Genomic DNA, 25,754 nt, shown 5'->3' with positions numbered 1-25,754 from the left:
CGTTCTCGCTCGGATTCGCTGGAGCGATCTATCTTTCCTCTCGATAGACTCTTTGTATGACGGACCTGCCTTCCCATTGGTTGAAAGATGTCAACACAATCTCGCAAAGCATCATGGGATATTCAAAATGGCAGCTAGCATCGAGCTAGCGGCAAAAATGATGGAAAATTTATAAATTATGGACATCAAGTGGATAAATCTTTGATATAAGCGTTTGGATTTATTGCTGAACAACTCCGAAAAGAGGCACAACTTCCAGGCTGGATAGAAAACCTTCTGGAAAGGCTACAAAGACACCAAGGACACCCCCGTGATGGCTAACTCGTTAGCTTTTAGCAGCAAAAATCGGTAAGTGGCTAAATTAAACCGTTATCAAATTATCTAAATATTAATCAGAGGTGCCGTTTCGTACGGTACCGTATCGTGGACGATCCCTTAGGGCTCTTAAAACCAGAGCTGTTCTCTAATCTGTTCATGTCATAACACCACAGAGACACTGTTTCCAGTAATTACACATTTAACATATAAAAGGGGATTACATTTGTAAATATGGGTCATTTGATACGTTACAGAACCAAAAAACAAACATTCTGAATTCAGAATAAAAGAGATAAAACATTTTTATATTTGGAACCAGATACTTAATTGAAAACAAAAACATTTCGAAATTTTGATCAACAAACTCTATCTATTCACCAAAAAGCAGATTATCATTTATTAAACATGAAAAGGTGAGCACTGATTTCAGTGATTTTCTTATATTTTCCTCTTGTAAGCCTTAGTGGTAAAATCTCTGTGTACTGACAATATCTTCAGCCTTTTCAGAAGATCTAAATATCCATGTGAGGAGGACGTTCACCTCTGTAATCTCAAAGCATGAAGTCTCTTACTTGATGTTAAATGACTCTTTGATGCTGGCTTCTGCTTGTTTAAGAGTAATCTTTTCCCACATTAGAGGAATATCAGCAGGCTCTGCTTCATATGCTTCAGCAAACTGCTTGTTGAACTTTGTCAGTACATATTTCCAGAAGTTTGATGCCTGAAGACTTGCATCTGGAGCGATTCTCCAGTCTGGGAAAACATCTCTGTAACTCTTGTAAGGGTGGTATTCATCATTTGTAGCATTGCAGCGAAAACTGATGTCACTGACCACAGAGGAAGAGCATACGTCAGTGGCAAGTTTTTTTGTCTCATCCCACCGGGATTTACCCAGACCCTCTGGCCGATGTAGTGAAGTCCAGTGCTCAGTGTGGGATTTTCCTCCTGCCTCACAAGGCGCTTTGCAGAACGGACACTGATGACCACATCCAATCAGTTTGGTGAAAAGCTCATTCTGAGGATTAACATGAAGTTTTTCTAGTTTCATTCGGATGTTAGTGTGTTTAAACTTTTCTCCAAGAGCGTTCGCCATGTCCTTCACACACTCTGTGAGCCAGTGAGCAAACTGTTCCTGGTCTGCATTGTTCAGGATCATGAAAGCACCAAAAGCATCCTGGGAAATGACCAGTTTATCACCAAGTTCCTGACAGACATTTTTAACGAATGTCTTCAAGTCGCCACTCTTTTCTGTTTTAGCTTTGTTGATGGCATTATTTATGCTTCTGACACTTGACTGGAGATGTTGATCCTCAAACTTAAACAACGTAGACTGATTTGAGAAGCGTTCCACTATTTGATCGAGTATCCATTTCTTCACATACTTCTCATATGAGCAAATATAGCTCTGATAGTTTTCAAAGTCATCCTTTGAGAGCAAATCCAGTAAAACTGAATACTGGAAGAACATGCGTGTGCTGAACTGCTGGCTTGTCAACATTTCACCAATGATATCAGGACCCAAGGAGCGGTTGACAAAGTCTTCGACTGCAGGCTTTAAGCAGAGGTTTGTGAATTCTTCTGCCTTCTTCTGGCACTGGTCTCGGTCATGGAACACATCTTTAAAATCAGCTCGAAACTTTTCTTTGTTTTGATTCAGACATCTGTAGGGATCATTCATTTGTATGAAATCTTCATGCATTCTCTGAAACTCTCTGGCTGCAAATCCACAGATGTGCTGTTTCAGAGAAACTTCAAACTCGTTATCTCTCTCTATCTTAACATCCTGATTGTTTTGCAGCTTCTCATCAATCATGTGTATGATCTCCTGGATGTAAGTCTCATGGTAATTGTTCTTTTTTTTCAATTTTTCAGTCACAAACTGTGTGCAGTCCTTTATGATATGATCAGCTAGGTTTTTCAAAGCCATCACGTGATCTTTAAAGTTGAACATCTTGCTGAATGTGTGTTTAGCCTGCTCGTACCATCCTGCCGCTGTGTATGTAAAAGGCTCCAGTCCACAATCTTTCAGCTTTTTTTCACTTAATAATTCACAAACATGACTCCCCTTACGTGCTAGATTTTGTCTCAGGTGGTGGGACACACTTGTGATGACATTTGTGGCCTTTTGTTCAGGAAAGGATAGTTCATTTACCATTTGATTCCACATCCTATCAAACTCTTTGTCAAGCTGTTTGTCTGTCATCTGGACTTCTTTCTCCCGACATTGTTCAATCAGTCCATTTACTCTCCCCTCTAATTCTTTTGTGTGGTTCTCCTTGATTCTATCAAGTTCTGTCATTCCCTGTCTGATGTCAGATGCTGCTGTGAGCTGATTAAATACAGAGCGCTCCATTTCTTGTCTAAGGCTCTTTGCACTGTTTGCAAAGTCCTCTCTGTATTGTTCAACTAGATAGACATGACCCTCTGTTTTCTTGAAGTACTGTGTCAGGTTGTCAAGGAGTTTTGTCTCCCATTTAGACAGCTCTGTGCAAGCTTCACTTTTCAAACGTGTGAGAAGTTCTCTCATGTCAGATGCCTCAGATTTCACAGCAACTGTACCGTAGTTGGAAATTCTTGTTTCAGATTTTGTCACCCATGTGTACATTTCTTTTTTGAATTCCCATTCCCATTTGTTGAATTCTGTGCACAGCTTCATGTATGCATCAGCCACCAGGCTGTTTCTGAAGCTGAAGATGAAGTTTTCATGCTTTACTGCATTCCACAGGCTTTTCATCCACTCGGTAAACTCCAAGATATCATTAGCAGATGACTCACCACTTCCCAAAATATGGATTATTTTCTTCTTGAGCTCATATACAGCTTCACTGTACCCTGCATTTACTGGTGCCATTGGTGGGTTTCCATTCCACAGTCCAGGAATGTACCAGTTCCCAGTGTCTGGACTGTACTCCATCACATCAGTGAAGCTCTTGTTCTCCTCTTTCTTTTCCATTTTGGCTGCTGCCTGGGTCATCTCATTTAACTGTTGCAAGAGCAGTTCCCTGTCTCGTGAGTTCTTCTCATGGGCTGAAACATCTGACACATTCTGGTGAACAAACTGACATTTGGGCTTTTTGCCAACCTCTTTCATTCTGAGGAAGGCATGCACAACTATTTGTAGGATGTCCTTCATTTCTGTTGAATTCTCCATTGCAATATTGATAATGGTGATATCACTCAGCCCCACAACAAGTGTTGCAAGCTCATTGTCGTGCTCATGGCTATTGTCCAGTTGTGCAAGCTCTGGTGACTTCAAGCCCTCAGTGTCAATGATCACCATGAAGTTACAGTTGAGTTCTTTTTTAACATCTTCATTGATTCTGATGAGCAACATAAAGGCACCTCGAGTGCATCGGCCGCTGCTGACTGCAAACTGCACTCCAAACATGGTGTTGAGGAGAGTGGACTTTCCTGTGCTCTGAACTCCAAGGACTGTGACTACCAGGATCTTGCTCTCTGGAGGCACCAAGTCATTGAGCTGAGAGAGAACGTCACTCACCCATCGGAGAGGTATGTTGGATGCATCTCCATCTACAAGCTCAAGAGGGAATCCATTAAGTAACAATTCTGCACAAAGTTTGGGCAGATGCTGTAATTGTTGATGTGATCGGTCTGTTTCTGGAAGGGAAAGTGAAGCTTCATAGATCTGACCCATTTCACGGAAGAAGTGTTCAGTCCCCAGTGAGCTGTTGGAAAGTTGTCTGTCAATGTCTTTGATCTCCTCTTTGTTCTTAGAACTTTTGCATTTTTCTTTGTACTGCTCCCTGAGACCAGACAGTTTTTCTCGGGACACATTATCGAGGTTCATTCGCATCCATTTCAGGAAATAGCTCCTCTCTATCCCTGGGCTTGATATTGCGCTGATGAAACATGTCATTGCATTTGACATGTCATAAGAGTTCTGTTTTCTCCTAAGTTCTGTTTTCTGTACCTGAAGATCACTTTTGTATTTTTCTGTCTCCTCAGATCCAACTTTTCGAAGCCGGAATTCTTCCTTCTCTAAGCAAGTCAGTTCCTTCCATATTTGGCCTTGCAAGGGTAGCTGAGCTTCTTTGTATTTAAGGATATTTTGAATTTCTGCAGTGATCACATCTGCATTTTTCTTTCCAGCCTGGCACTCTGGAGAGTCTTCATCAACCCAGATTCCCAGTTCATGGGCGATGTCAGCCATCTGCTCAATTCCCATCTTCATCTTTGAGTTCTCAACAACATTGCTGACTTTTTTCTGCAGGATTTTGACAAAGTCTGCATCATTGATGCCTTTACCCTTCAAAAGGATGTTGCTGGTAGTTAAGCCCAACTTGGTTGCTAACTTCTTTAGAGCATTCACATTGAAATGCTTGCTTTGATGGTTACCCACCAAGAAGATCTGTGCCTTGTGGTCTTGGTTGGTAAGTAGTTTACATTCAGAGTCCAAAGTGTCACAGAACACAAAAACTGCTGCAGATGTCTGACACAAAAAAGAAAATTGTTTTTCAAACAAAGCAATGTCCCCACGAAGGTTAGCTACAGCCACTGGCTCACTGAAAACATCCATGTTTCTGTTCCCACATGGAAGGTACCAGGTTATTTCAGCCAGTCCATCGGATATTTTCCTTGGACTGTCACCACACTCCATATTATGATGAACAAAAAAATCATGGTATTGCTGGGGATTACTCAGAAGCTCATTGAGGATCTCTGACTTGGACATTGAGCTTTCACCCAGTCTCACAAAAGATATCATCGGAAGTTCAGAGAGAACAATTCTTTGTTCAATGAAGCCCTTGGATTGTAAAAGAGACTGAGGTCTGTACTTTTTAACAATATCTCTCATGGCCCAAAGCATGAGTGTGCACTGATTTGTGTCACAATTAGGAAGCAACAGAGGGACAGAAAACTGACACATGGACATTTTGAGGGCCATTTCCTGCCGTACAAAACCATCAGAACACAGAAAGAGAGCAGTGATCATGTCAAGAGGGTTTAGCATGTCACCTGAATTTAGACTGTTGACCAGATTATCAAGATCAAACTCTGTATTCCCTGATGGATCATCAGAGTTGGACTCACATACTGATGTACATTTCACATTCCTAGCTGTCACATTAACCATCATCAGTTTCTTCAGAAAATGCCATGGAAGATCTGAATTACACTTAGCAGGTTCATCAGTAATGGTCTTCTCATCAATCTGAAGTATTGTGCTCAGGGATAGCTTCTCTTTGTAGTGTGGGTCCAACCCCAGATCCTCCAATAGGCCTCCTAGGTGTGTCTCTGTAGACATGAAAATTAAATAATAATCCCATCAGTGCTTATTTCAATATTCCATAGCATCAATCAAACTTCATTTTAACATATACTCAGTTAACAGTGTATCAGGTACACCTAAACAAATGTAGTCAGCAGCCTTGCACTCTACCAACCTTCACAATGTTATGTTGTTTGGAGTGGTGTTCATTCAAATTTCATTAGATTCTAATTTATCTTTCATATTGCAGTTTGGGCAAGTACTGTTCCTACTGCTGTCAACAAATAATGCTCTTCCAGAAACATTTTGGGTAACACTTTATTTGAAGGAGTTTCCACAATACTGACATGACACGGTCATAACCATGAAGGAGTCTTTATGAATGTTTGTGGCTGTTGTTATTAAGTGTCATTTGATAAATTTACACTTTAAATGTGAAGTTTACATTGTTTGAGATGTTTGTGTTATGACAACTTGACGTTAAGAAATACAGAAATCTCTGTTATAACAACTGGGTTAATGTCAACCTACATATCTCATAGCAGGCCTGTTTATCAAACTATTTAGCTTTATGTTTTAACATTACATTGAACTGTCATAAGTTGTTGGTTTTTACATTGGCTGTCATGAGACCATTATAATTGTGTCAAGAAAAATGTCATAAAAGTTCTAAGACCAGTTTGACAAGAGTGAATACAGTACCAAGGGGATTTATGGAGTTTTGGGCAGATAACATTGCTATAACACAACTTGTTCACTTATGGTTAGCTCCTATTTATATAAGTTTAGCTTTTATTCATATATCAATCTTATTTATACATTTTATTACTTAACTTTTACTTATATTTTTATGTTATTTTATAGTATGTTATTCTAGATAGAGTTTTTTAGCTTTAGGCTACTTGTTGTTAAGGTAACCACTAACTGTAGTTAGCTGCTGTCAGCTAGTTAGCTGTAAAGCTTTCCAATTAGCTGAGCCCAGGGTGCAAGGAGCCAAAACAAAAAGAAAACCATCTCGGTACTGTTTTCCCTGTTGTAAAACTCCCTCTCAGTATCAGACTCTGTTTTTGGAACCAGTCCAGGGACTCTGGCTGTGTTCACTGAAAGCTCCCAGTCACGGCAGAGTCAGCTAAACAGCTAGCATGATGGATAAACGTAACTCACATTCAACGCTATCAGCTACTTTAAACGCTAATCAATATCTGCAATGCGACAAGTCTCTCCCTAGCCTCTGATTGGCTAGTACTTGTTGCCTCCATTGGTTGGATTGGTTAGGTTTAGGCATTAGGAGTGAGATTGGTTAGTGTAGAAGTACCAGGGTAGGCAAATTAGAGGCAGAGAAAGGCAAGTTAAGAGTAAAGTTGCTCGCCGTTACAGTTATCAAAGCTCTCAGTAAACACGGCTGGACGGGAACAAACACAACTTGACTTACGGAGGATGCCAGATTTACGACAGATAATACAGTACTAAAATGGTTTTCTTTCAAAGTTTATCTTCTTGCACCTCGGGTCTGAATCAGCTGTACAGCTAACCAAGCTAACCAAGCTATCTAGCTAATGGCAGCTAACTACAGTTAGTGGTTACTTTAGCCACAAGTAGTCTAAAGCTAACGTGATCTGGGGAAGGTGTGTAGCCACAGTCATGATGCACCCCCACCCTATCTCTGCTTCTCTTCATAGAAAGCTTACTATATTTAGGGTATGAGGAGTTGCAGCGTTAGCCAAGACCGGCGGGGGAAGGTGTGTAGCCACAATCACGGAACACAGCCTCTCTATCTCCCCTTCTCTGCAGCTCTTAGTTATGCGGTTATAGTTCTAGACTACCGGGGTACCTCCTTGGACACACTGAGCTTCTCTCTCCTCCTGTGTGTATTCATGTCCAAGAAATGCTTGTTACTAACATAGCTCTGGGGAGCTTATTCCCCGGAGTCCTTATGTTCTTTTTCCGCCCAGCATCATCATCTCGGATCATGATGGCACCAACATCATGGTGGCAGCTGTCGCCGTGGTCCTGCCCTACGCCCTGCTGTGCCCTATTACACCCTGCTACGCTCTGCAATGCCCGGCTTCGACTTGCAATGTCCAGCCAACGCTGTGCTCTACGACACCATGAACTATTACAACTATTACTTCTAGTCATTATCTTTATTGTGAGTATTATTGCCAATGTTCATCATACCCCCAACCGGCACCGTCAGACACCGCATACCAAGAGCCTGGGTCTGTCCGAGGTTTCTTCCTAAAAGGGAGTTTTTCCTTGCCACTGTCGCACTTACTCATTCATGCATGCTATTGGGGGAATCACTGGAATTGTTGGGTCCTTGTAAATTACAGAGTGTGGTCTAGACCTACTCTACACTATAAGTATCGGTTCAGGCACCGTTTAGGCACCGGCACCGTTTTAAAAGTATCGTTTTAGTTTTTAGTGGAAAAAAACCCAAACGATGCCCAACCCTATTCCTAAAGCAATTTTGAATTTATTTCCTCAGCATATTAGGTCATATTGTTGATTGTTATGGCCATTATTTGAACAGTAAAAAATAATAATAAAAAGAGTTTTATAACTTTGATGTCACTAATGCTGATTATTCATCGATTCAGTTGAATTTAAATATTTAAAATACTTTCACAGCAAGAATAATGTATGCGATTAATTTAGATTAATTAATCACAGAGTATGTAATTAATTAGATTACATTTTTTAATCGATTGACAGCCCTAGTCATAACACAAACATCTCAAACAATGCATTAAAAGTGTCATTATTTACAGAATGCCACTTATTGACGACAGCCATAAACAATAATAGAGACTCTTCATGTTCATGACAGGTCGAACCCCGTGCAACGTGGAATTCCCATACTGTCTATGGAGAATCCAATTCCATGGTTTCCAAGATGGCTCCCGCAAGTAAACATGAACGTGACTGTCTTTATAATCTATCTTTTTAATAAACTATCTGTACACTTACAACGTTGTCAACGCTTTGGTTCACATTTAGGGACCCTAATTATGCTAACGTTAAAGTGTGGTGATATTTCGAGCCGTTTTAGTGGTATTAAATAGCGATTTAATTTGAGTGTCCCGATGCCGCGAATACTAGCATTTCAAGCTAACCAGCAGTCCGCGGTAGCCCCGTTAAAGCTCCAAACTCATTGGATTAGCATGAAAACATGTCCCAGAGAGAGACAGAGTGGGTACACATCAGTTAATAACCCCTAGGTTCGTTTTGCACCGGAATTGTCCTTTAAGTCTTTTAGTCTTAGTCTAGTTTTAGTAGACCAAATATTAGCAGATTTTAGTCAACTAAATCTACAGTGGATTTAGTTGACTAAATGTTTTGCCAGAATTTTTGGTCATTGGAAGTATCCATCAGTCTGTTATGGAATGGTATTAAGGTTTGCATATGCAATACAGACACAGATATAACGGTTGGTCCTAGACCTAGCTCTGACATTTCTGTTGTTCATCAGACATGTCATTGCCCTCGGACCGGGTGCACTGCAGAACGTTAGCATGTTGCTAACGAGCAAAGTCAACTGAAATCAGCCAAATCTGTGTAACTAAACACAACTAAGTATAATGTAAACAACCTTACCATCCTCGAAACTGTACAAAGTTCTGCAAACCCGTCCTCCTGTGTAACTGCTGCTGCGTTTGTTTAGCTGTTGCGCCCATATATATATATAAAGCCTTCATATATATCTATGGTTGCGCCTGCATTTGCCGCGGCTTTTTAAAATGGCTCTGCTGCTTCCGCATAAATCAACCTACAGTCAAAGATTCGCTCTGATTGGATTTCTTCCCAACTTGTCCCACAAAAAAGAGTAGTTCTGATTGGATCTCTTCTCCATTCGTCCCTTCCTAACATTTTCGTCTCATTTTTATTTGTTGACTATTCGTCATCATATCTGACTTTTTATTTAGTTTTTAGTTTTGTCTATGAAAAAGGTTCGTTGATGAATATTTTTCATCATAGTCTTCGTCAACGAAATTAACACTCGTTGCACTGCATAACCAGCTGTGACTTTATTTTGAAAATTCATTCTTCAATTTATTTTTAATTGCAATTATGATTTTATTTGACTTACTTGTGTGGACAGATGTTTCAGTTGGCTTGATTTTTGGTTGTGCAGAAACCTGGAGAGAGTTAGACTCTCCTGGATTCAGGTTGTTGAGAGTCAGGTTGTTTGTGTCTGTTGTCAGCTCTTTCACAATGTCTCCCTCACTGGAACAAGTCACAATGGAACTCTCCACTTCACCAGCAGGGGTGTCCCAACGCAGAGACAGGGACTCACTGCTGACATGGCTGGGCTCTGTAGGAACAATATAATGTTCCGTCATGTTTATATTTAAAGCAGCCATATTATGCTCATTTTCAGGTTCATAATTGTATTTTAAGGTTGTACCAGAATAGGTTTACATGGTTTAATTTTCAAAAAACACCATATTTTTGTTGTACTGCACCGCTCTCTCTCACTGCTGCAGATCCTCTTTTCAGCTGGTCTCTGTTTTAGCTACAGAGTGAGACCTCTTTTCTTCTTCTTCTTCTGTACTATCTTTGATTGCACTGCACATGCCCAGTAGCTCAGATGTAGCTCATGTCAGCTAGCTAGCTCCATAGACAGTAAAAGAAAGGCTGTTTCTACAACTTCAGTCAGTTGCAAGGCAGGATTAGCTGGGAGACTTCTAAATGAGGGCGCACATGGAAGTAGTTCTTTTGTAGATTATGGTGAACTTGTGTGTGTTGTAGCAGTGCTTTGCTATTGAGAACGAGGTAGCATGCTAGCGTTAGCATTAGCGTTAGCATGCTAACGCTACGAGCTAATGGTTGCGGTTAGCCTGCTCGTTTCGGCTTGTGACGTCACAAGCCGTGCCGATTTTGAACAGCTCACCCAGAGACTGAAGGCAGGACACATTCAGAAACTGTATCTCACTCTAAACAGCATGGATGGATTTATTTCAAAGTTTGTATGTGTGTGGAAGCACCAGAGACACAACATAACACCCCAAATCCCAGAAAAAGTGATTTTTTCATAATATGGGCACTTTAAAAGTGCTGTTTGACTGCCAAGTTAAAGAGGTGTGGTTAAAAGACAAAGCCACATATATAATCACCTAATGCCCACAATATACAATATACCACCTCTTTAGTCTGAATACACAATGTAAGAAATACACACATTAACATGTGTTTAGGTTATGGGTCAAAAGATCATTCAGACAACACTTTTTACTGTCCTACAACCAGTTTACTTTTGTCAACATCACAGTAACATCAGAATATTTTACAGACCAGAGGCCTGTACTACGAAGCAGGATTTGGCGTTAACGAGGTAACTTCAGGTTCAACCCAGGGTTTTCTGTACCACGACGGTGGATTAGTTGTTAAAGCATCGCTTACTGACCAATCAATACTTGATTGATAACGGCGTCACCGTTCTTAGAAGACCAGGCGGAGCTCAGAGCTCGGTGTGCAGAGAGAGAGGGGGAGAGACGGGGAGAGAGGGGTGCGCTCATAAAAGTTAAAACATTTAGAGACCTACAACCCCGTTAACATTCCCTGATGGGTATCTTTATGAAAGATATAGATTTGAAGCAGAGGGAATTACATATAGGCTATTTGTTGGCTTCTTGAGCCGTGTGTTGCCAATACGCACATCGGTTAGAATTATGTTTTGATATTTTTTTATTTTCTCTCACAGCTTACCACTGCTGGGGTTATAACTGAAATAAAAGGCTAAAGCAACGACAGTTCATGGAAAGCAAAAATGTAATTATGGTCAGATCTTGTGCCTGACTGATGGGGAAGTGACCAGTGTAGTCTAATGTAGGCTATTATAGTGGGTGTACTGTACTGTATATTGGCCAGAATCTGCCTTTGGGGGAGGAGGGGGGCATATCATAGTGGGGGGTCTGGGTGTCCTCCCCCAGGGAAGTTTTAAGCATCAACGACTTCATTTCCTGCATTCCGATACACTTTTATGTACCAATTTACGGTTTAAAAAATACCTTTATTCAGCCCAAAGATGTTAAAAAGCAAAAAAAAAACACAGATGACAATTCAAAATTTATCAATAATATAATGGAAAGTATGTTGTTACGTGTCATTGGGCATTTTTAAGTGGGGATATAGAAATGCTGGAGCTTACTATCACGTAGACTACACCACTGGAAGTGATACTGATAGGCGTTGTGATTTACGCATAACAGCGTCGGCTTTTTTTGCCAGCTTTCCTTCCTGCATTTTGCCTGTAAAACCGTGTTTGTGTTCTTCATATTTATGTAGAATTATAGTTTGCTCTTCTTAAAATATAAAATAAAATATGCGGCTCTGGTAGATGTTTGTGATTGGTCGTGGTGTGCAAACCCCGCCTCTTTTATGTGAACGCGTGCCACTGGATTGGGAAACCCTGGGATGACTGAACTAGTTGATAACCACCGTCGTGATACAGCTTATGTGGGACCGTGGTTGTTAGGTTAGGTGAAGCCGGATAACTGAAAGAAATCCAGGACATGTTGATCTGGATTAGTAGTACAGGCCTCAGTATTGACTGTAAAGCACAAAAAACATAAAACTTACACAAAAAACTAAAGAAGTATAAAGCTATTTGTGTACAACATGATCTGACTTCAGTTTGTGATATAGAGGGAGGGAGCTGCTTTACTCAACATTAAACAGCAGGGGGGGGGGGGGGTAGTCCTCCCTGCATTTAAAACCAGAGCTGTTCTCTAATCTGTTCAGGGAAGTAACTTTTGGTGATTAAACATTAAAGGGTGATAGAATGCAAATCTATTTTCCCTTGTCATAGCTGAATAAGGACAGTTTGGAGGGTAAATAGGACATACATAGAACCTCAAAATCCCATTGACACCTCTTTCCTCTGCAAATCTCACAATTTGAAACTGCCTCTGAAAACGGGCAAATGTCACTCGGTGGCTCCTCCTTATTTGGCTCTAGTCTCTAACGTTGTCACGCCCCAACATTTACATAGGCTACACCACTGATCTGAGATCAGGTAGTCTTCTGAATAGGTCGCGCAGATCTCAGAAATTGAATACATTGTTGTCTGCTATTTCATCACTAAATTCATGCGAGAAATCAACTATGTAGAGGTCAGATATGGGCCGTTTTATGAAAATGAATGGCTAATTGCAAATTTTGTCCGACTATGTGTCAGAGTTTAGCGGCCAGTGCTGCCTCGTCGCCCGGCCTGTCCTCCTTCAAAGACCCCGGCCTGCTGTGAGCTAGATGGAGCTCTGTCACGGCTGGCAGCCCGCTGTGCTCCATACTCGCAAAGTCACAGTTTCTGGGTTATTGGACTACCAAACGTCACTGCCCTGACAGAGCTCCAGGGCCTGCAGCTCGATAATCTCCCTCCCCTCTTCCTGCTAAATGGCCAGTGTGTGTGAGTGAGAGCGCCGTCAGCGAGCTTGTTACGCCTGTGACTCGGGCTTGGACCCCTAGCTAGCCTCCTACTAGACCTCTGAAATTCACAAAAAAGCCTTAAATTGAAATCGGACAAAAGTGTTAGCTAAGCTTTGTAAGACCTTACGGTAGGGTTCCACACAGCGAAAGTTCGCTTCGCTCTCATTGAGGTTGAATGGAGACGAAATTCGTCCTGATTGGGTGAGATGAGAGCGAATCGCAGAGGGGAGCGAAATAAAGTTGACGAAAGTTTAACTTTATTGAAATGAGGACCACTCGAGAACCAATCAGGTCCGCGTGTTTGTGTTTGGAGGCGGGAGTTACAAATAAAGTCTGACAAAGATGCTGGAGGTTATCATTGCTGTATCATGAAAATTTGTATGTGATTGAAATGTTTCTACACGAACATTGGTACTTGTATCAACACAAATTGTGATTTATATGACACACGAACTTAGTCAGGGCACATACACCACTAAATAGACCACTGTATATGTTAGTTTAAACACTCAAACTTTTCAGCTACCTGCTAGCTACATATGCTACCTAGCTTCAACCCTCTCTGCTAGCTGCCTAGCAGCCGGTGTTCTGTTGCGGTCTTGCATGTTGTTTTCGCAACCACGCCCCCGAGGCAAACTTTCGCTGGCCGAAATTTGTGTGGTGTTTCGCTGTGTGGAAACCTACCATTAGGGTAGCTGTGATATACATGCCATGATGAAATTCAAAGTGTAAATATACTCTAGTTATGCCGAAAGTGTAGCTAGCTAGCCGCGATCTTTACCCATAGCATTGAAAGGACACTAGCAGCTAACGAGACCCCTCACGTTCACAAAAATGCCTTAAATTGAAATCGGACACAACTGTGAGCTTTGTAAGACCTTGGGGTAGCTGTGATATAAGTGGCGTGAAGAAATTCGAACTGTAAATATATTATAGTTATTCTGGCAGCCGCCCAGCCAGCACCGAGCCCCGGTAGTGCAGTAGCTAGCTAATCCAGAAACGGCGACTTTGCCCTGGGTATGGAGTCCAGCAGGCTGCTGCTTTCTCGTCAGACTGTGTGGAGCTCCTGAACTCCGACACGTCTTACCAAATTTGCAATTAGCCATCAATTTTCGTAAAACGGCCCATATTTGAGCTTTATATAGTTGATTTCTTGCATAAAAAAGTCTCAGAAGTGAATTTGTTACAATAACATTGCAGTGTCTGAAATATGAGACCTGCTGTCTCGTCACCAATGTGTGTGTGTATGGGGATTCGCTCAACCAATCAGCACGCAGCTCATCTAAATATTCATGAGCATACCATATTTGGGAGAAAGCTCTTTTTACAAATAGGGCCAAAACACAGGGATGCATAAGGGCCAATAAAATATCAACCAGGCCATTTTCAGCCCAACCAATGTTACATACCCTATTAGGAGACCTTGAGGAACAGTGTGAAATACCCTAAATAATCATTCTATCACCCCTTTAAACCAATCACAATCGTCTTGGGTGGTGCTAAGCTCCGGACAGAGCCACGGTGCCTCTGCTAAATAGTCTCAGGAAAGAACTTGTTTTGGTGGAACATGTGTACATTCAAAAGTAGTTTTAGTCGTGCAACAGAAAACTCAGATTGGACAGATAGTCTAGCTAGCTGTCTGGATTTACCCTGCAGAGATCTGAGGAGCAGTTAACCATAGTCCTCACAAATCAGCCGGAGGTTAGAACGCCAACACAGAGACAGAGGAAGGGGACGGACACCTGGTTGCACCAGAACAATCCCGAAAATTAAACGTAACACTTATGACAGTTTAATGTAATGTTAACACATACCAGTTAAAACAGTTTCTCTGAGTTTGATAATTAGGCCTGCTACTGTATGACATGTTTATGACAGGTTGCTGTCTAGGTTAATGTCAAGTTGTCATAACAAAGACACTGACAGGTTATATTGTCTTGCTTAATGTCAGGTTAGTCTAAACTAGGGCTGTCAAAATAACGCGTTCATTTTGATTAATTTATCTGAGAAAAAATAACGCGAAAAAAAATAATGCAGATTAATCTATTCCATATTGAACTTTGACCCGGAGCCATTATAGTCACCATTGGACTGTAAAATGAAGGAGGGAGACGAGAATGTGCTGCCTGGATCATTGATTGGAACATTTACTTGTAAAAATCTTCTTCCTGAATAGGGTTGGGTACCGAAATCTGGTGCTAATACAGCACCGGTGCCTTAACAACCGGTATCTACCGGACCGAATAGCAACGCGGATTTCAGCGTCTCATTCCGGTGCCACTGATATGTTCTCTCGGATTCTCTGAAACAGACGTTACAGGCAACAGAAACATCGCTGCACGGGACGCTAGTTAACACTATACTCAACAGCAGCTAACGTTAGCCTACCGCTAGCTAGTTAACACTATACTCGACAGCAGCTAGCGTTAGCCTACCGCTAGCTAGTTAACACTATACTCGACAGCAGCTAACATTAGCCTACCGCTAGCTAGTTAACACTATACTCAACAGCAGCTAACGTTAGTCTACCGCTAGCTAGTAGCTGGATTAAAAACGGTTAAAATGCTGACAGCTAACGCTGAACAGTGTAAAGTTTGACTGTATTTCACTGTAGAGGATTCAACACCGGGATGTAACAATCTGCAGATGCCGTTGTTGGAAAAACACAGACGGTGCGTTCAATTAAACTGGTAACTTACAGCCTCGTGGTGCATTCAAAGTTATTGTAAATGCCCTTTTACTGGTGGTTGTTTTTGTCAGTCAACAGCAATTTACTAGTGAAATAAGTAATTGTTATAGTTATTACATTATTATTAAATCATTTAATTTTGACCATATGGCCTTAGCAATAATATCCCCGACTGTTGTTTACTACCCTTCTTTTTTTTTACTTTATTAAAAAGTATCGGTTCAGGCACCGTTTAGGCACCGGCACCGTTTTAAAAGTATCGCTTTAGCAGCGGTTGTCATGGGTCAGTGTCGGTTTCCCTGTCCTGCCTGTTATCCTCTTCCCTTTTTCCCTGTGTTTGTTGTCTGTGTTTTTGTCTCCACCTGCTGTGGCGAGGGGCGTGTCCTAGGGAATCTAGGTCAAGAGGTGTGGTCATTCTCTCCTGCTCTGTTTCCAGCTCAGCTGCAGCACATCTCCACTAATCACCAAACAGTTATCTACCCGGGCTGTTCACCTCTTCAGCGCCAGTCCGTTACAACCATTCCTGTGGTAACTTGGCTCAGTAACCTACTAGCGATTCCTCTCCTAGTGTCTCAGCTTTCTAGCTCTGTGTTTGTGCTTTAGTTTACATGTTATCTCCTGTGTTCAGATCCCGTCTCTGGACCTGCTGCACGCCTGCTGATACCTGCCACCTGCTCGTCTCTCCGCCCCGCTCTCATCGCTGCCTGCCTCTCCACTCAGATCTCATCGGCGCTCACCTTGTCACTCGTCTCCCCGTACAACCACCTGTGTGAGTCAGGACCGGACTCTGTCCACACCCTGTCCACACCCTCAGTCGAGTCTCAGTCTGTCCAGCCACTCTCCTGTCTGCCTGCCTCCAGCTGCGCCCCCACCTGGAGCCACTCCACCCGCACCATTCCTCTCTGCTTATTCCAAGTTTGTTCAAATAAACACCTAAACTGCTCCCCTGTTGTCTGTGTGTCTGTCTCTGAGTTCTGGGTCAAAATACTATAACCTAACACCGGTATCGGAAAAAACCCAAACAATGCCCAACCATATTCCTAAAGCAATTTTGAGTATTTCCTCAGCATATTAGGTCATATTGTTGATTGTTATGGTCATTATTTGAACAGTAAAAAATAATAATAAAAAGTTTTTTAACTTTGATGTCACTAATGCTGATTATTCATTGATTCATTGGAATTGAAATATTTAAAATACTTTCACAGCAAAAATTATGTATGCGATTAATTTAGATTAATCACAGAGTATGTAATTAATTAGATTACATTTTTTAATTGATTGACAGCCCTAGTCATAACACAAACATCTCAAACAATGCATTAAAAGTGTCATTATTTACAGAATGCCACTTATTGACGACAGCCATAAACAATAATAGAGACTCTTCATGTTCATGACAGGTTTCATGTCTTATGCCGTTATTTATGACATCAATATTTTTCAAATGTTTTTGTTGTTTATAAGATACATCTAGGTGAATTAAATATTTCTAAACCGTTGAAGACTTACTTAAATTAAAGAACATTTTTAGGTGCATTCTTACTCAACTTTTTATCTGCATCCTCACTGACGTACATGTGCGCAGATACACTCGCACAAAACACTCATATTTTGTTTTGATTTTTGATTTTGACTTTTCATCACTATTATGTACTCATAATTACCATATAGAATTATTTTGTGTTTTTTTATAATATTTTGTAATATTTTTATAATAAATGTAAACAATATTTAGGTGGAGGATCCAAATATCCCCTTCAGGATTTCTGCCACTCTCTGCACTGTAAATTGTTAGGTTTGTTTATTTGGCCATTTGAATTGTGGTAACTAAACTTTATGGTCCTTTTAGGGATTTTCTTTTGTCATGCTGTTGAATTGTATAGTGACATTCTGGCAGATGTCTTGAACATGTGTCCACCACATTTATATCAATGAGGGTAGACTAAAAATTAGGGGGAAAATCTCAGTACAATGTAATACAATACCGTGACTTCAATATTGTCTCCTGAACGCTCCTTTTTTCGGTCAGTGCCTAAAAAGGGTTGAATCCAGTAACCAGCCCTATTGCTGGGTAGTATGCATGTTAATGTTGTCCAATGTCAAGTCTCTATTTGATCATATAACTAGACGATATACAGTAGCTAGTTTAGCGTGTGTCATAATATCATAACTACCTTACACCACTGATCAGAGAATCATCCTCTGAAGCTGAGGTTTTATTCTGGTCAGAATTGTCCCGATCGTTTTTTTAAAACTATTCACCAGGTAGCTGTTCCTTTTGCTGGGAAATGTTTGTATTGCAAGTTTACATTAAACAATCAACAATACAAACATATAACATAACTTATATATACATACTTAAATGCAGCAGACTTGTGTGATCACTCAGTTTGATGTGTTAGTCCTCCTGCATCTTACCTTGTTCTCCTGTGTTGATGCTTGATAATTTCTCCACCAGATCATTCCTATTAATCTTTTTTAAAACCTCCTTCACCACTTCTACAGACTGATGGCTGAAGGTCTGTATGATCTTATCGACTGTGTCCAGCCTGTCTGCATTTTCCAGTTGGTTCTTTGGGATGGCTTGGGATGTTCCCAAGATTTCAGGCTGCTGGAGGAACAACTTGAACTTCTTGAATTCTTCATCTGCCAAATCGTCCAGTGTCTTCAAAAGCCCCTCTTTATCAGACATTATCTCCGTCTTTGACAAGTTTTCACTGCAACACAGAAAGACTGAACATTATGGTGACCTTATCATGGGGGAAGAGTTGAGTTTGTATTCACAGATAATTAAATGTTTTAAATAGGGCTGTCAAAATAATGCGTTAATTTCGATTAATTAATCTGAGAAAAAATAACGTTAAAAAAATAACGCAGATTAATCTATTCCATATTGACGTTTGTGGCCGTTCTAGCCACCATTGGACTGTAAAATGAATGGAGACGAGAATGTGCTGCCTGGATCATTAACTGGAACATTTACTTGTAAAAATCTTCTTCCTGCCAACCCTGGCTACCGAAATCTGGAGCCACTGATATGTCTGCTCTTCTCTCTGATGCTCTGAAGACGATACAGGCAACACAAACACCGCTGCACATGACGCTAGTTAACACTATACTCAACAGCAGCTAATGTTAGCCTACCGCTAGCTAGTTAACACTATACTCAACAGCAGCTAACGTTAGCCTACCGCTAGCTAGTTAACACTATACTCAACAGCAGCTAACGTTAGCCTACCGCTAGCTAGTTAACACTATACTCAACAGCAGCTAACGTTAGCCTATCGCTAGCTAGTTAACACTATACTCAACAGCAGCTAACGTTAGCCTACCGCTAGCTAGTTAACACTATACTCAACAGCAGCTAACGTTAGCCTCCCGCTAGCTAGTTAACACTATACTCAACAGCAGCTAACGTTAGCCTACCACTAGCTAGTTAACACTATACTCAACAGCAGCTAACATTAGCCTACCGCTAGCTAGTTAACACTATACTTGACAGCAGCTAACGTTAGCCTACCGCTAGCTAGTAGCTGGATTAAACATGGTTACAATGCTGACAGCTAACTCTGAACAGTGTAAAGTTTGACTGTGTTTTACTGTAGAGGACTGTGACTCAACAGCAGGATGTAATAATCTGCAGCTGCCGAGCTGCCGTCGGAAAAACAACACAGACGGTGCGTTCAATGAAACCGGTAAACTACAGCTTTGTGGTGCATTTGAAGTTATTGTAAATGTCCTTTTCCCATCTGGTGGTTGTTTTTGTCATTCAACAGCAATTTACTAGTGAAATAAGTTATTGTTATTGTTATACATTATTATTAAATCATTTAATTTTGACCATATGGCCTTAGCAATAAACAAGCCGTTCTTTAATGTCACCAACTGTTGTTTAGTACCCTTTGTTTTGTTTTGTTTTTTTACTTTCTTAAAAAGTATCGGTTCAGGCACCGTTAATTATGTATGCGATTAATTTTGATTAATTAATGACAGAGTATGTAATTAATTCGATTACATTTTTTAATCGATTGACAGCCCTAGTTTTAAAAGCTTCTTAAATATGATCAAATATCCTCCAACAAAGAATTCAATCAGTCTATAATATGAGCAGGTCTCAGAGTTTTCTTCAGTGGAGGCATAGAAACACCCCGCCTATTTTTGGAGTGTAATAAAGTTAACGATTGGTGATGCAGACTTCTCTGTTGGTGGGACGAGCATACACACATCCCTGCAAACATGATGGGAGCGAGCACTCTCCTCCACCACAGTATCAGATGCTCAGTAGAACTGCCTGTGGAGCATTACATCAGCAATGTTTATCTGGTGCTGGCTAGTCACTATGACCCTGTGGGTCTCCTTCTTCACTTCACCACAAGAGCCAAAGTACTCTTCTACACCTGTGGGAAAGCCAAGAGAATGGGATAATCTGCTCCTTCCTGAGGAGCTCCTGACAGCTTGGGATGCCTGGGTAACCAAACTCTCCACCCTGCCAGTGATAAGCCTGCCCCACTGCTACATTCCTGCTCACATGGACCAGCCTGATGTAACCCATGATGCATCTCCTGCGATGCCTCTGAGTGGACGTTAGAGCTAAGCCCTTAGGATCATTCATGGTGGACTTGCCCTCTGCACGCCTTCATCTCTGTAGACCGCCATTACACTCTACCGGTGTGGACTGTTTGGACCTTTTCAGGTGAAAATAGGACGCCGAACAGAGAAGAGGTGGGGTCTCATATTCAAATGCCCTTACAACCCGAGCTGTAATTATATATATGTATACTACTAATATATACTACTATATGTATATACTATATTTATACTAACCCTGTAGCTATGGATGTGATATGCTTGCTATCATTGTGGCTCAGGTAGAACCGTAAAACATGAACACTACATAAAGAGATTGAATGCCATAGAACTTTATTTTACTATCTATTTTAACATCCAGTCATAACGGAAAAGAACTTCACTACTTAGGTAGGTAGGTTTCTTAAGGGCCTAAATGACATGGTTTGGATCGGTGCATAAACTTGCATACTCTTCATTACCGACAACAACTCTAGAGAAATGCAATACATGGCCCCGCTTGAGTGCCCTTTGTTGATACACAGCCCTCTACTGCAGAGGTTCTCATCTTTTTTCAGCCCAAGGACCCCTTACAAGATAGAGCCCCCCCTCATGTCCCTTGGAATTATTTGACATAAAGTAGCCTATTTTTACACCTCTATAATCTTATTATGTAAAAGAACAACACAAGAGAAATGTCATAGAAAGATATTAGACATAAAGAGCACCAGAGAGACACTTTCTACAGACAACCGAGCAGCACTCCATGAAGACTGTTATATATTAAACATATTTGCAGATTTGATAAATTATAGATTTGATAAATTAGAAAGTAATTATAAACTACAGACCCCTGTCCTTGGGTAAACGATCTGAATGATTTTTAACATTTAACTATTATATTCCAACATCTTTCTAACCACATCTTGACAAAATAATATATGTGCACATGATGTTTCTGACGTGAAAAGTACATAAAACTAACATGTGTCACAACAGTTGTAATAAGTATTGTAGATGAAATAGTGACCTAGAGGGTAAACTGTAAAAAAGTACAGACCCATTTAGTTATGTCCACTTATTTCTTACTTTTAACTGAACAAGCTTATACAAGTTGTGGATTTTGAACTCAACTTTATGAGTTTTTGAAAGTTAAACTTGCATTTATTCATTGGGTCGACTATTTAAATTTTTTTGTCAGATATGTATGTGTTGATTGAACTTGGGTATGTAAGTTATAAATTAATTATACACCGCAGATAAGTGATGTAGCCTATTCAAATTTCAACTAAAATATTAAAGCTGCAAGCAGCGATGGACGGGCCCTCGCTCCTCTGCGCGCGACGGGGTTACCGGTGGTCGCCGCTCCTTGCGACCGTCATTTGCGCGGCACTCAGACACCGCAAATCGTCACCAATGAAAGGGGAACTCCCTGCTGAGTTCAATGATACCTCACACAAGACTCTACCTTAGATGGGTCAGCATTTATGAAAGGGGGCGTGGTTTAAACATAGGGGGCGGGCAAAACCATCACCAATGAAGAACGAACTCTCTGCTGAGTTCATTGATACATCACACAATGGTCAACATTAAATCGTTCAAATGTTATGAAAGGGGGCGTGACTTAAGCATAGGGGGCGGGCCTAATCATCACTAATGAAGAAGCAACTCTCTGCTGAGTTCAATGACACCTCACACAAGACTCTAACTTAGATGGATCAGCATTCATGAAAGGGGGCGTGGCTTAAGCATAGGGGGCGGGCCAAACCATCACCAATGAAGAAGCAACTCTCTGCTGAGTTCAATGACACCTCACACAAGACTCTACGCCATACAGTTTATTAGCTGTGAAAGAGGGCGGGGCTTCCGCATAGGGGGCGGGCCAAACCATCACCAATGAAGAAGCAACTCTCTGCTGAGTTCAATGACACCTCACACAAGGGTCTACCTTAAACGGTTCAAATGTTATGAAAGGGGGCGTGGCTTAAGCATAGGGGGCGGGCCAAACTATCACCAATCAAAAACAAACTCTCTGCTGAGTTCAATGACACCTCACACAAGACTCTACCTTAAACGGTTCAAATGTTATGAAAGGGGCGTGGCCTGAGTAAGTGGGCGTGGTTATATCATATTATATTATATTATCATAAGTTTCATGTAAATCAGATGATGTTTGTCATATAAGGTGCATTTCCTGTTGCCAGCGGGGGGCGCTATGACCAAAAGTCAAATATGGCCTGTAGGTGTCCTCAGGCCTGGACCCTTGTCAATCGTGAGAATTTTCGGGCAGATACGACAACGTACACTCAAGTTACAACAACTTCTTTGTTCATCGCTAAACACTCAAAATGGCCGCCACGCCACGCCCACACCGTCAGACGAAAAGTTTTTCTTTTAATAACTTTTCATCTTTAAGGTGTTGGGATGATAGAGACCAAGTTTGAAGTCCATCGGATGAAATCTCTAGGAGGAGTTCGTTAAAGTATAGCACCTTGAATTTTAGGCCTACTTCCTGTTGCCACTAGGGGGCGCTATGACTTTAAGTAAATATCGGCCTTTATTTGTCCTCAGGGTTGGACTCTTATGAATCCTGAAAAGTTTCGAGCCAATCGGACAACGCACACTTGAGTTACACCCACTTCCTGTTTCGGCGGCGAAACGCACAAAATGGCCGCCCTGCCACAGCCATGCCCTATGACGAAAAGTTTTTCTTTTAACAACTTTTCATCTTTAACTTCTTAAGATGGCACAGACCGAATTTGAAGTTGATCGGATGAAATCTCTAGGAGGAGTTCGTTAAAGTACGACGTGGAAATGGCCAAAATCGCACTAATTTCGAACTTTCAATTCGAAATGGCGGACTTCCTGTTGGGTTTAGGATATGGCTCCAATGACGTTTTGTGTGCGTCCTGACTTGATACACATGTGTACCAAATTTCGTGAATCTACATTAAACGCACTGCAGGGGCTCAATTTTTTTAACTTTGTAGGGGGCGCTAGCGAGCCATTTTTGGGCGCCTATTCCCGAAACCCTTAAAATACATAAATTTTCACCAGACTTGATGCGACCGCCAAATTTGGTGAGTTTTTGAATATGTTAAGCCCCTCAAAAAGCCAATTCATTTGCCGGGAAAAAGAATAATAATTCCTTCAGTTTCAATAGGGCCTTCGCCGCTGTCGGCGCTCGGGCCCTAATAACATGTGTTGTGGCAGACAAGAAAGCACTAGTGCCCCCGGCGGAGGGAGAACCTGTCAACGACTTGTGAACTGTGAATTTGGCATTTCACTCTTCTCAAATTGAAATGGAAAGTACTTTTCAAAAGTCAAACGTTTAGCTCCGCCCACATTTAGCCCAACCCCGATCTACGTACTGCAGTCAGATGCAATTGGTTCATTGGCTGGTCAATTCCCATGATGCAAGGCGGTAAATAGAGTTGTGTTAAAATTTGCTGAAAAGTTTGCAGTTTGTTCGAAATACAAATACAAATACAAACTTTATGAATTCCGTTTATTAAATGTGTCTGCTGAGAATGTAGTGTTTTGTTGCCTGGTAACTGTCATTGTTGTGCTGGTTTACATTTGTAACCATGAGTTAAGTGACTGTTAGTTTGATAAGAGCTGGAGTATTGCAGCATTAGACTTTGAGCAGTAATAGGCTTCCTTCAGCCATTAAGCTGCGACGTGCCACTTCGCTAGCGGCCCTTTTATGTCAAGTGACGCAAGATCAGCGACTTTAGAGGGGCCCCTATTTCACACGGGGCCCTGGGGCGGCTGCACCCAAACACCCACGCTATCTCCGCTATAAATGTGGTTATGTTGTTTTAACTTGGAACTGTGAGTTGTAATAAAGTCGGAAAGTATGTCTGTTATACCAGGCAAGGAAGGTTTCTTGCATTATTAAAGAAAATAAATTATTTGTTTTAACTTAAAGTATGAAGTTAAACCAAGTAATAAAAAGTTAAATCAACTAAAAGAATGACTTTAACAAGACTAGAACTCTGTAGTTACATCAACCTCATTAACTTTAATTTCTAAGTTGAAACAAAGGCAGTCTTCAAGTTGAGTGAACTTCGATTCTCAAGGCAGCAGGTCAACTTGCATTTCCAAGTTAAACTACCTTGAATTTTCTTACAGTGTAGTGGTCCGCAATAAGATATGTTCCTTATTTAATTTATGTCAACAAATCAAAGTTTCCTATCAAATTCCATTAAGAATACATATGGGACATTTTTGTAATTGTATGTATGTTGTGGAATAATGGGGAAGTGATACAAAAATGAGTTTTATTCAAAAATAAAATGATCTTACAGAACTGAATAGAAGAATAGTACAAGAATGGAGGGGGAAAAAAAACAGGGAGGTGAGGAGGAGGAATGTGAAAGTTTCCGTTGGCTGCCACCCAGAGCCAGTCTTTGTGTAATGAAGGGTTAGAGGCAGCGTTACTGCTCCCAGATGCCATGCGGTAAAAAAGTTATAGGAACAAGACTGATGACTGTAGCCGTACGATAAACATTTCCCTGGTAACCCCGAGTTGGACCAATCAGAGACGCCGCTGTTAGGCTTGGGATTGTGGGTAGTGTAGTATTTTTCCATGACTTGGTGAATAAAACCAAGTTGATTTAATACAGATTTGTGTCTTCTACCGGAGCAGAAACCGTCATTTCACATCCTCAGAGCTCGGGGTCAGTCTACCTCAGACTGTCTTTAGACTTTATCTCTGATAATCTAATCAATCAATCAATCAATCAATCAATCAATGGGATTGTTACTTCCAGAACCACACTGTTGAGCTATATTAGGAATTATTCTTATGGCTCTTTTTTGCAATATAGCATTTATATAATATATAACATTTATAAGTATTGCCATCAACCTCTCTTATGTAGTGGATTGTCTCATCATGTAGTAAAATGTGATCCAGCAGTGTTTAAAACTGTGTCTTAGCAAGTAATACTCACGTTGCCATGGTAAGAGGTTCAGATTCAGACAGATCAGGAGGTTTATCTCCGCTCCATCTTTTTCTTAGTTTTGAGCATGTACTCCCCATCTTGAGGACTCCTGGTCCTCCTGAGAGTTGAGATCTCCTCTTCAGAGTGATGAAGAAGCTGACTTTAAATCAAACTGTGATCTGATCAGAAAGGTTCTGGAGACAGGAAGAGACACACATCATCAGAATACACACACACACACACACACACACACACACACCCCCAGCTGTTTCCTCCAGCTCCTCTCAGCTCCTCTCTGCAGCAGCTGGGAGGAAACTCCAGCTCATCTTAGATTTCTGACATTTAAAGACTCACTATTCCTTTCAGATTAAAAAAGCCACTGAGTTAGAGCAACAGAGGAAACTAACCTCAGACAACATCAACAATAATACTCATCTGATATTCAATATGTTTAATATTTAACTTTGGACTCCTGGACTGTAAATTCATGTTGATTAACTTTACCAGCCCTGAACCCTGAGTTCATCCAGAGAGAGGAGAGGTAGTATTTATCTTACAGTCTCAGTAAAGT

General features: G+C 41.0%; 1 protein-coding gene across 1 annotated transcript; it reads right to left on the bottom strand.

Moving 5' to 3' along the window:
• Nucleotides 1–735: 735 nt before the first annotated feature.
• On the bottom strand, nucleotides 736–25,540 carry LOC116067094 (interferon-induced very large GTPase 1-like). The gene is made up of 4 exons (XM_031323415.2): nucleotides 25,193–25,540; nucleotides 18,087–18,385; nucleotides 9,639–9,863; nucleotides 736–5,574 (listed from the first exon to the last, which is right to left on the bottom strand). Exons 1-4 carry the CDS (start codon nucleotides 25,279–25,281, stop codon nucleotides 887–889), a joined length of 5,301 nt encoding a protein of 1,766 aa, XP_031179275.1. The 5' UTR covers nucleotides 25,282–25,540; the 3' UTR covers nucleotides 736–886.
• Between the last annotated feature and the right edge of the window lie 214 nt (nucleotides 25,541–25,754).

Source organism: Sander lucioperca, chromosome 14 (genome assembly GCF_008315115.2).
Source record: "Sander lucioperca isolate FBNREF2018 chromosome 14, SLUC_FBN_1.2, whole genome shotgun sequence".
Lineage (NCBI taxonomy): Eukaryota > Metazoa > Chordata > Actinopteri > Perciformes > Percidae > Sander > Sander lucioperca.
Note: the sequence above shows the minus strand (reverse complement) of the source record. Positions and strands in the feature narration are given on the sequence as shown.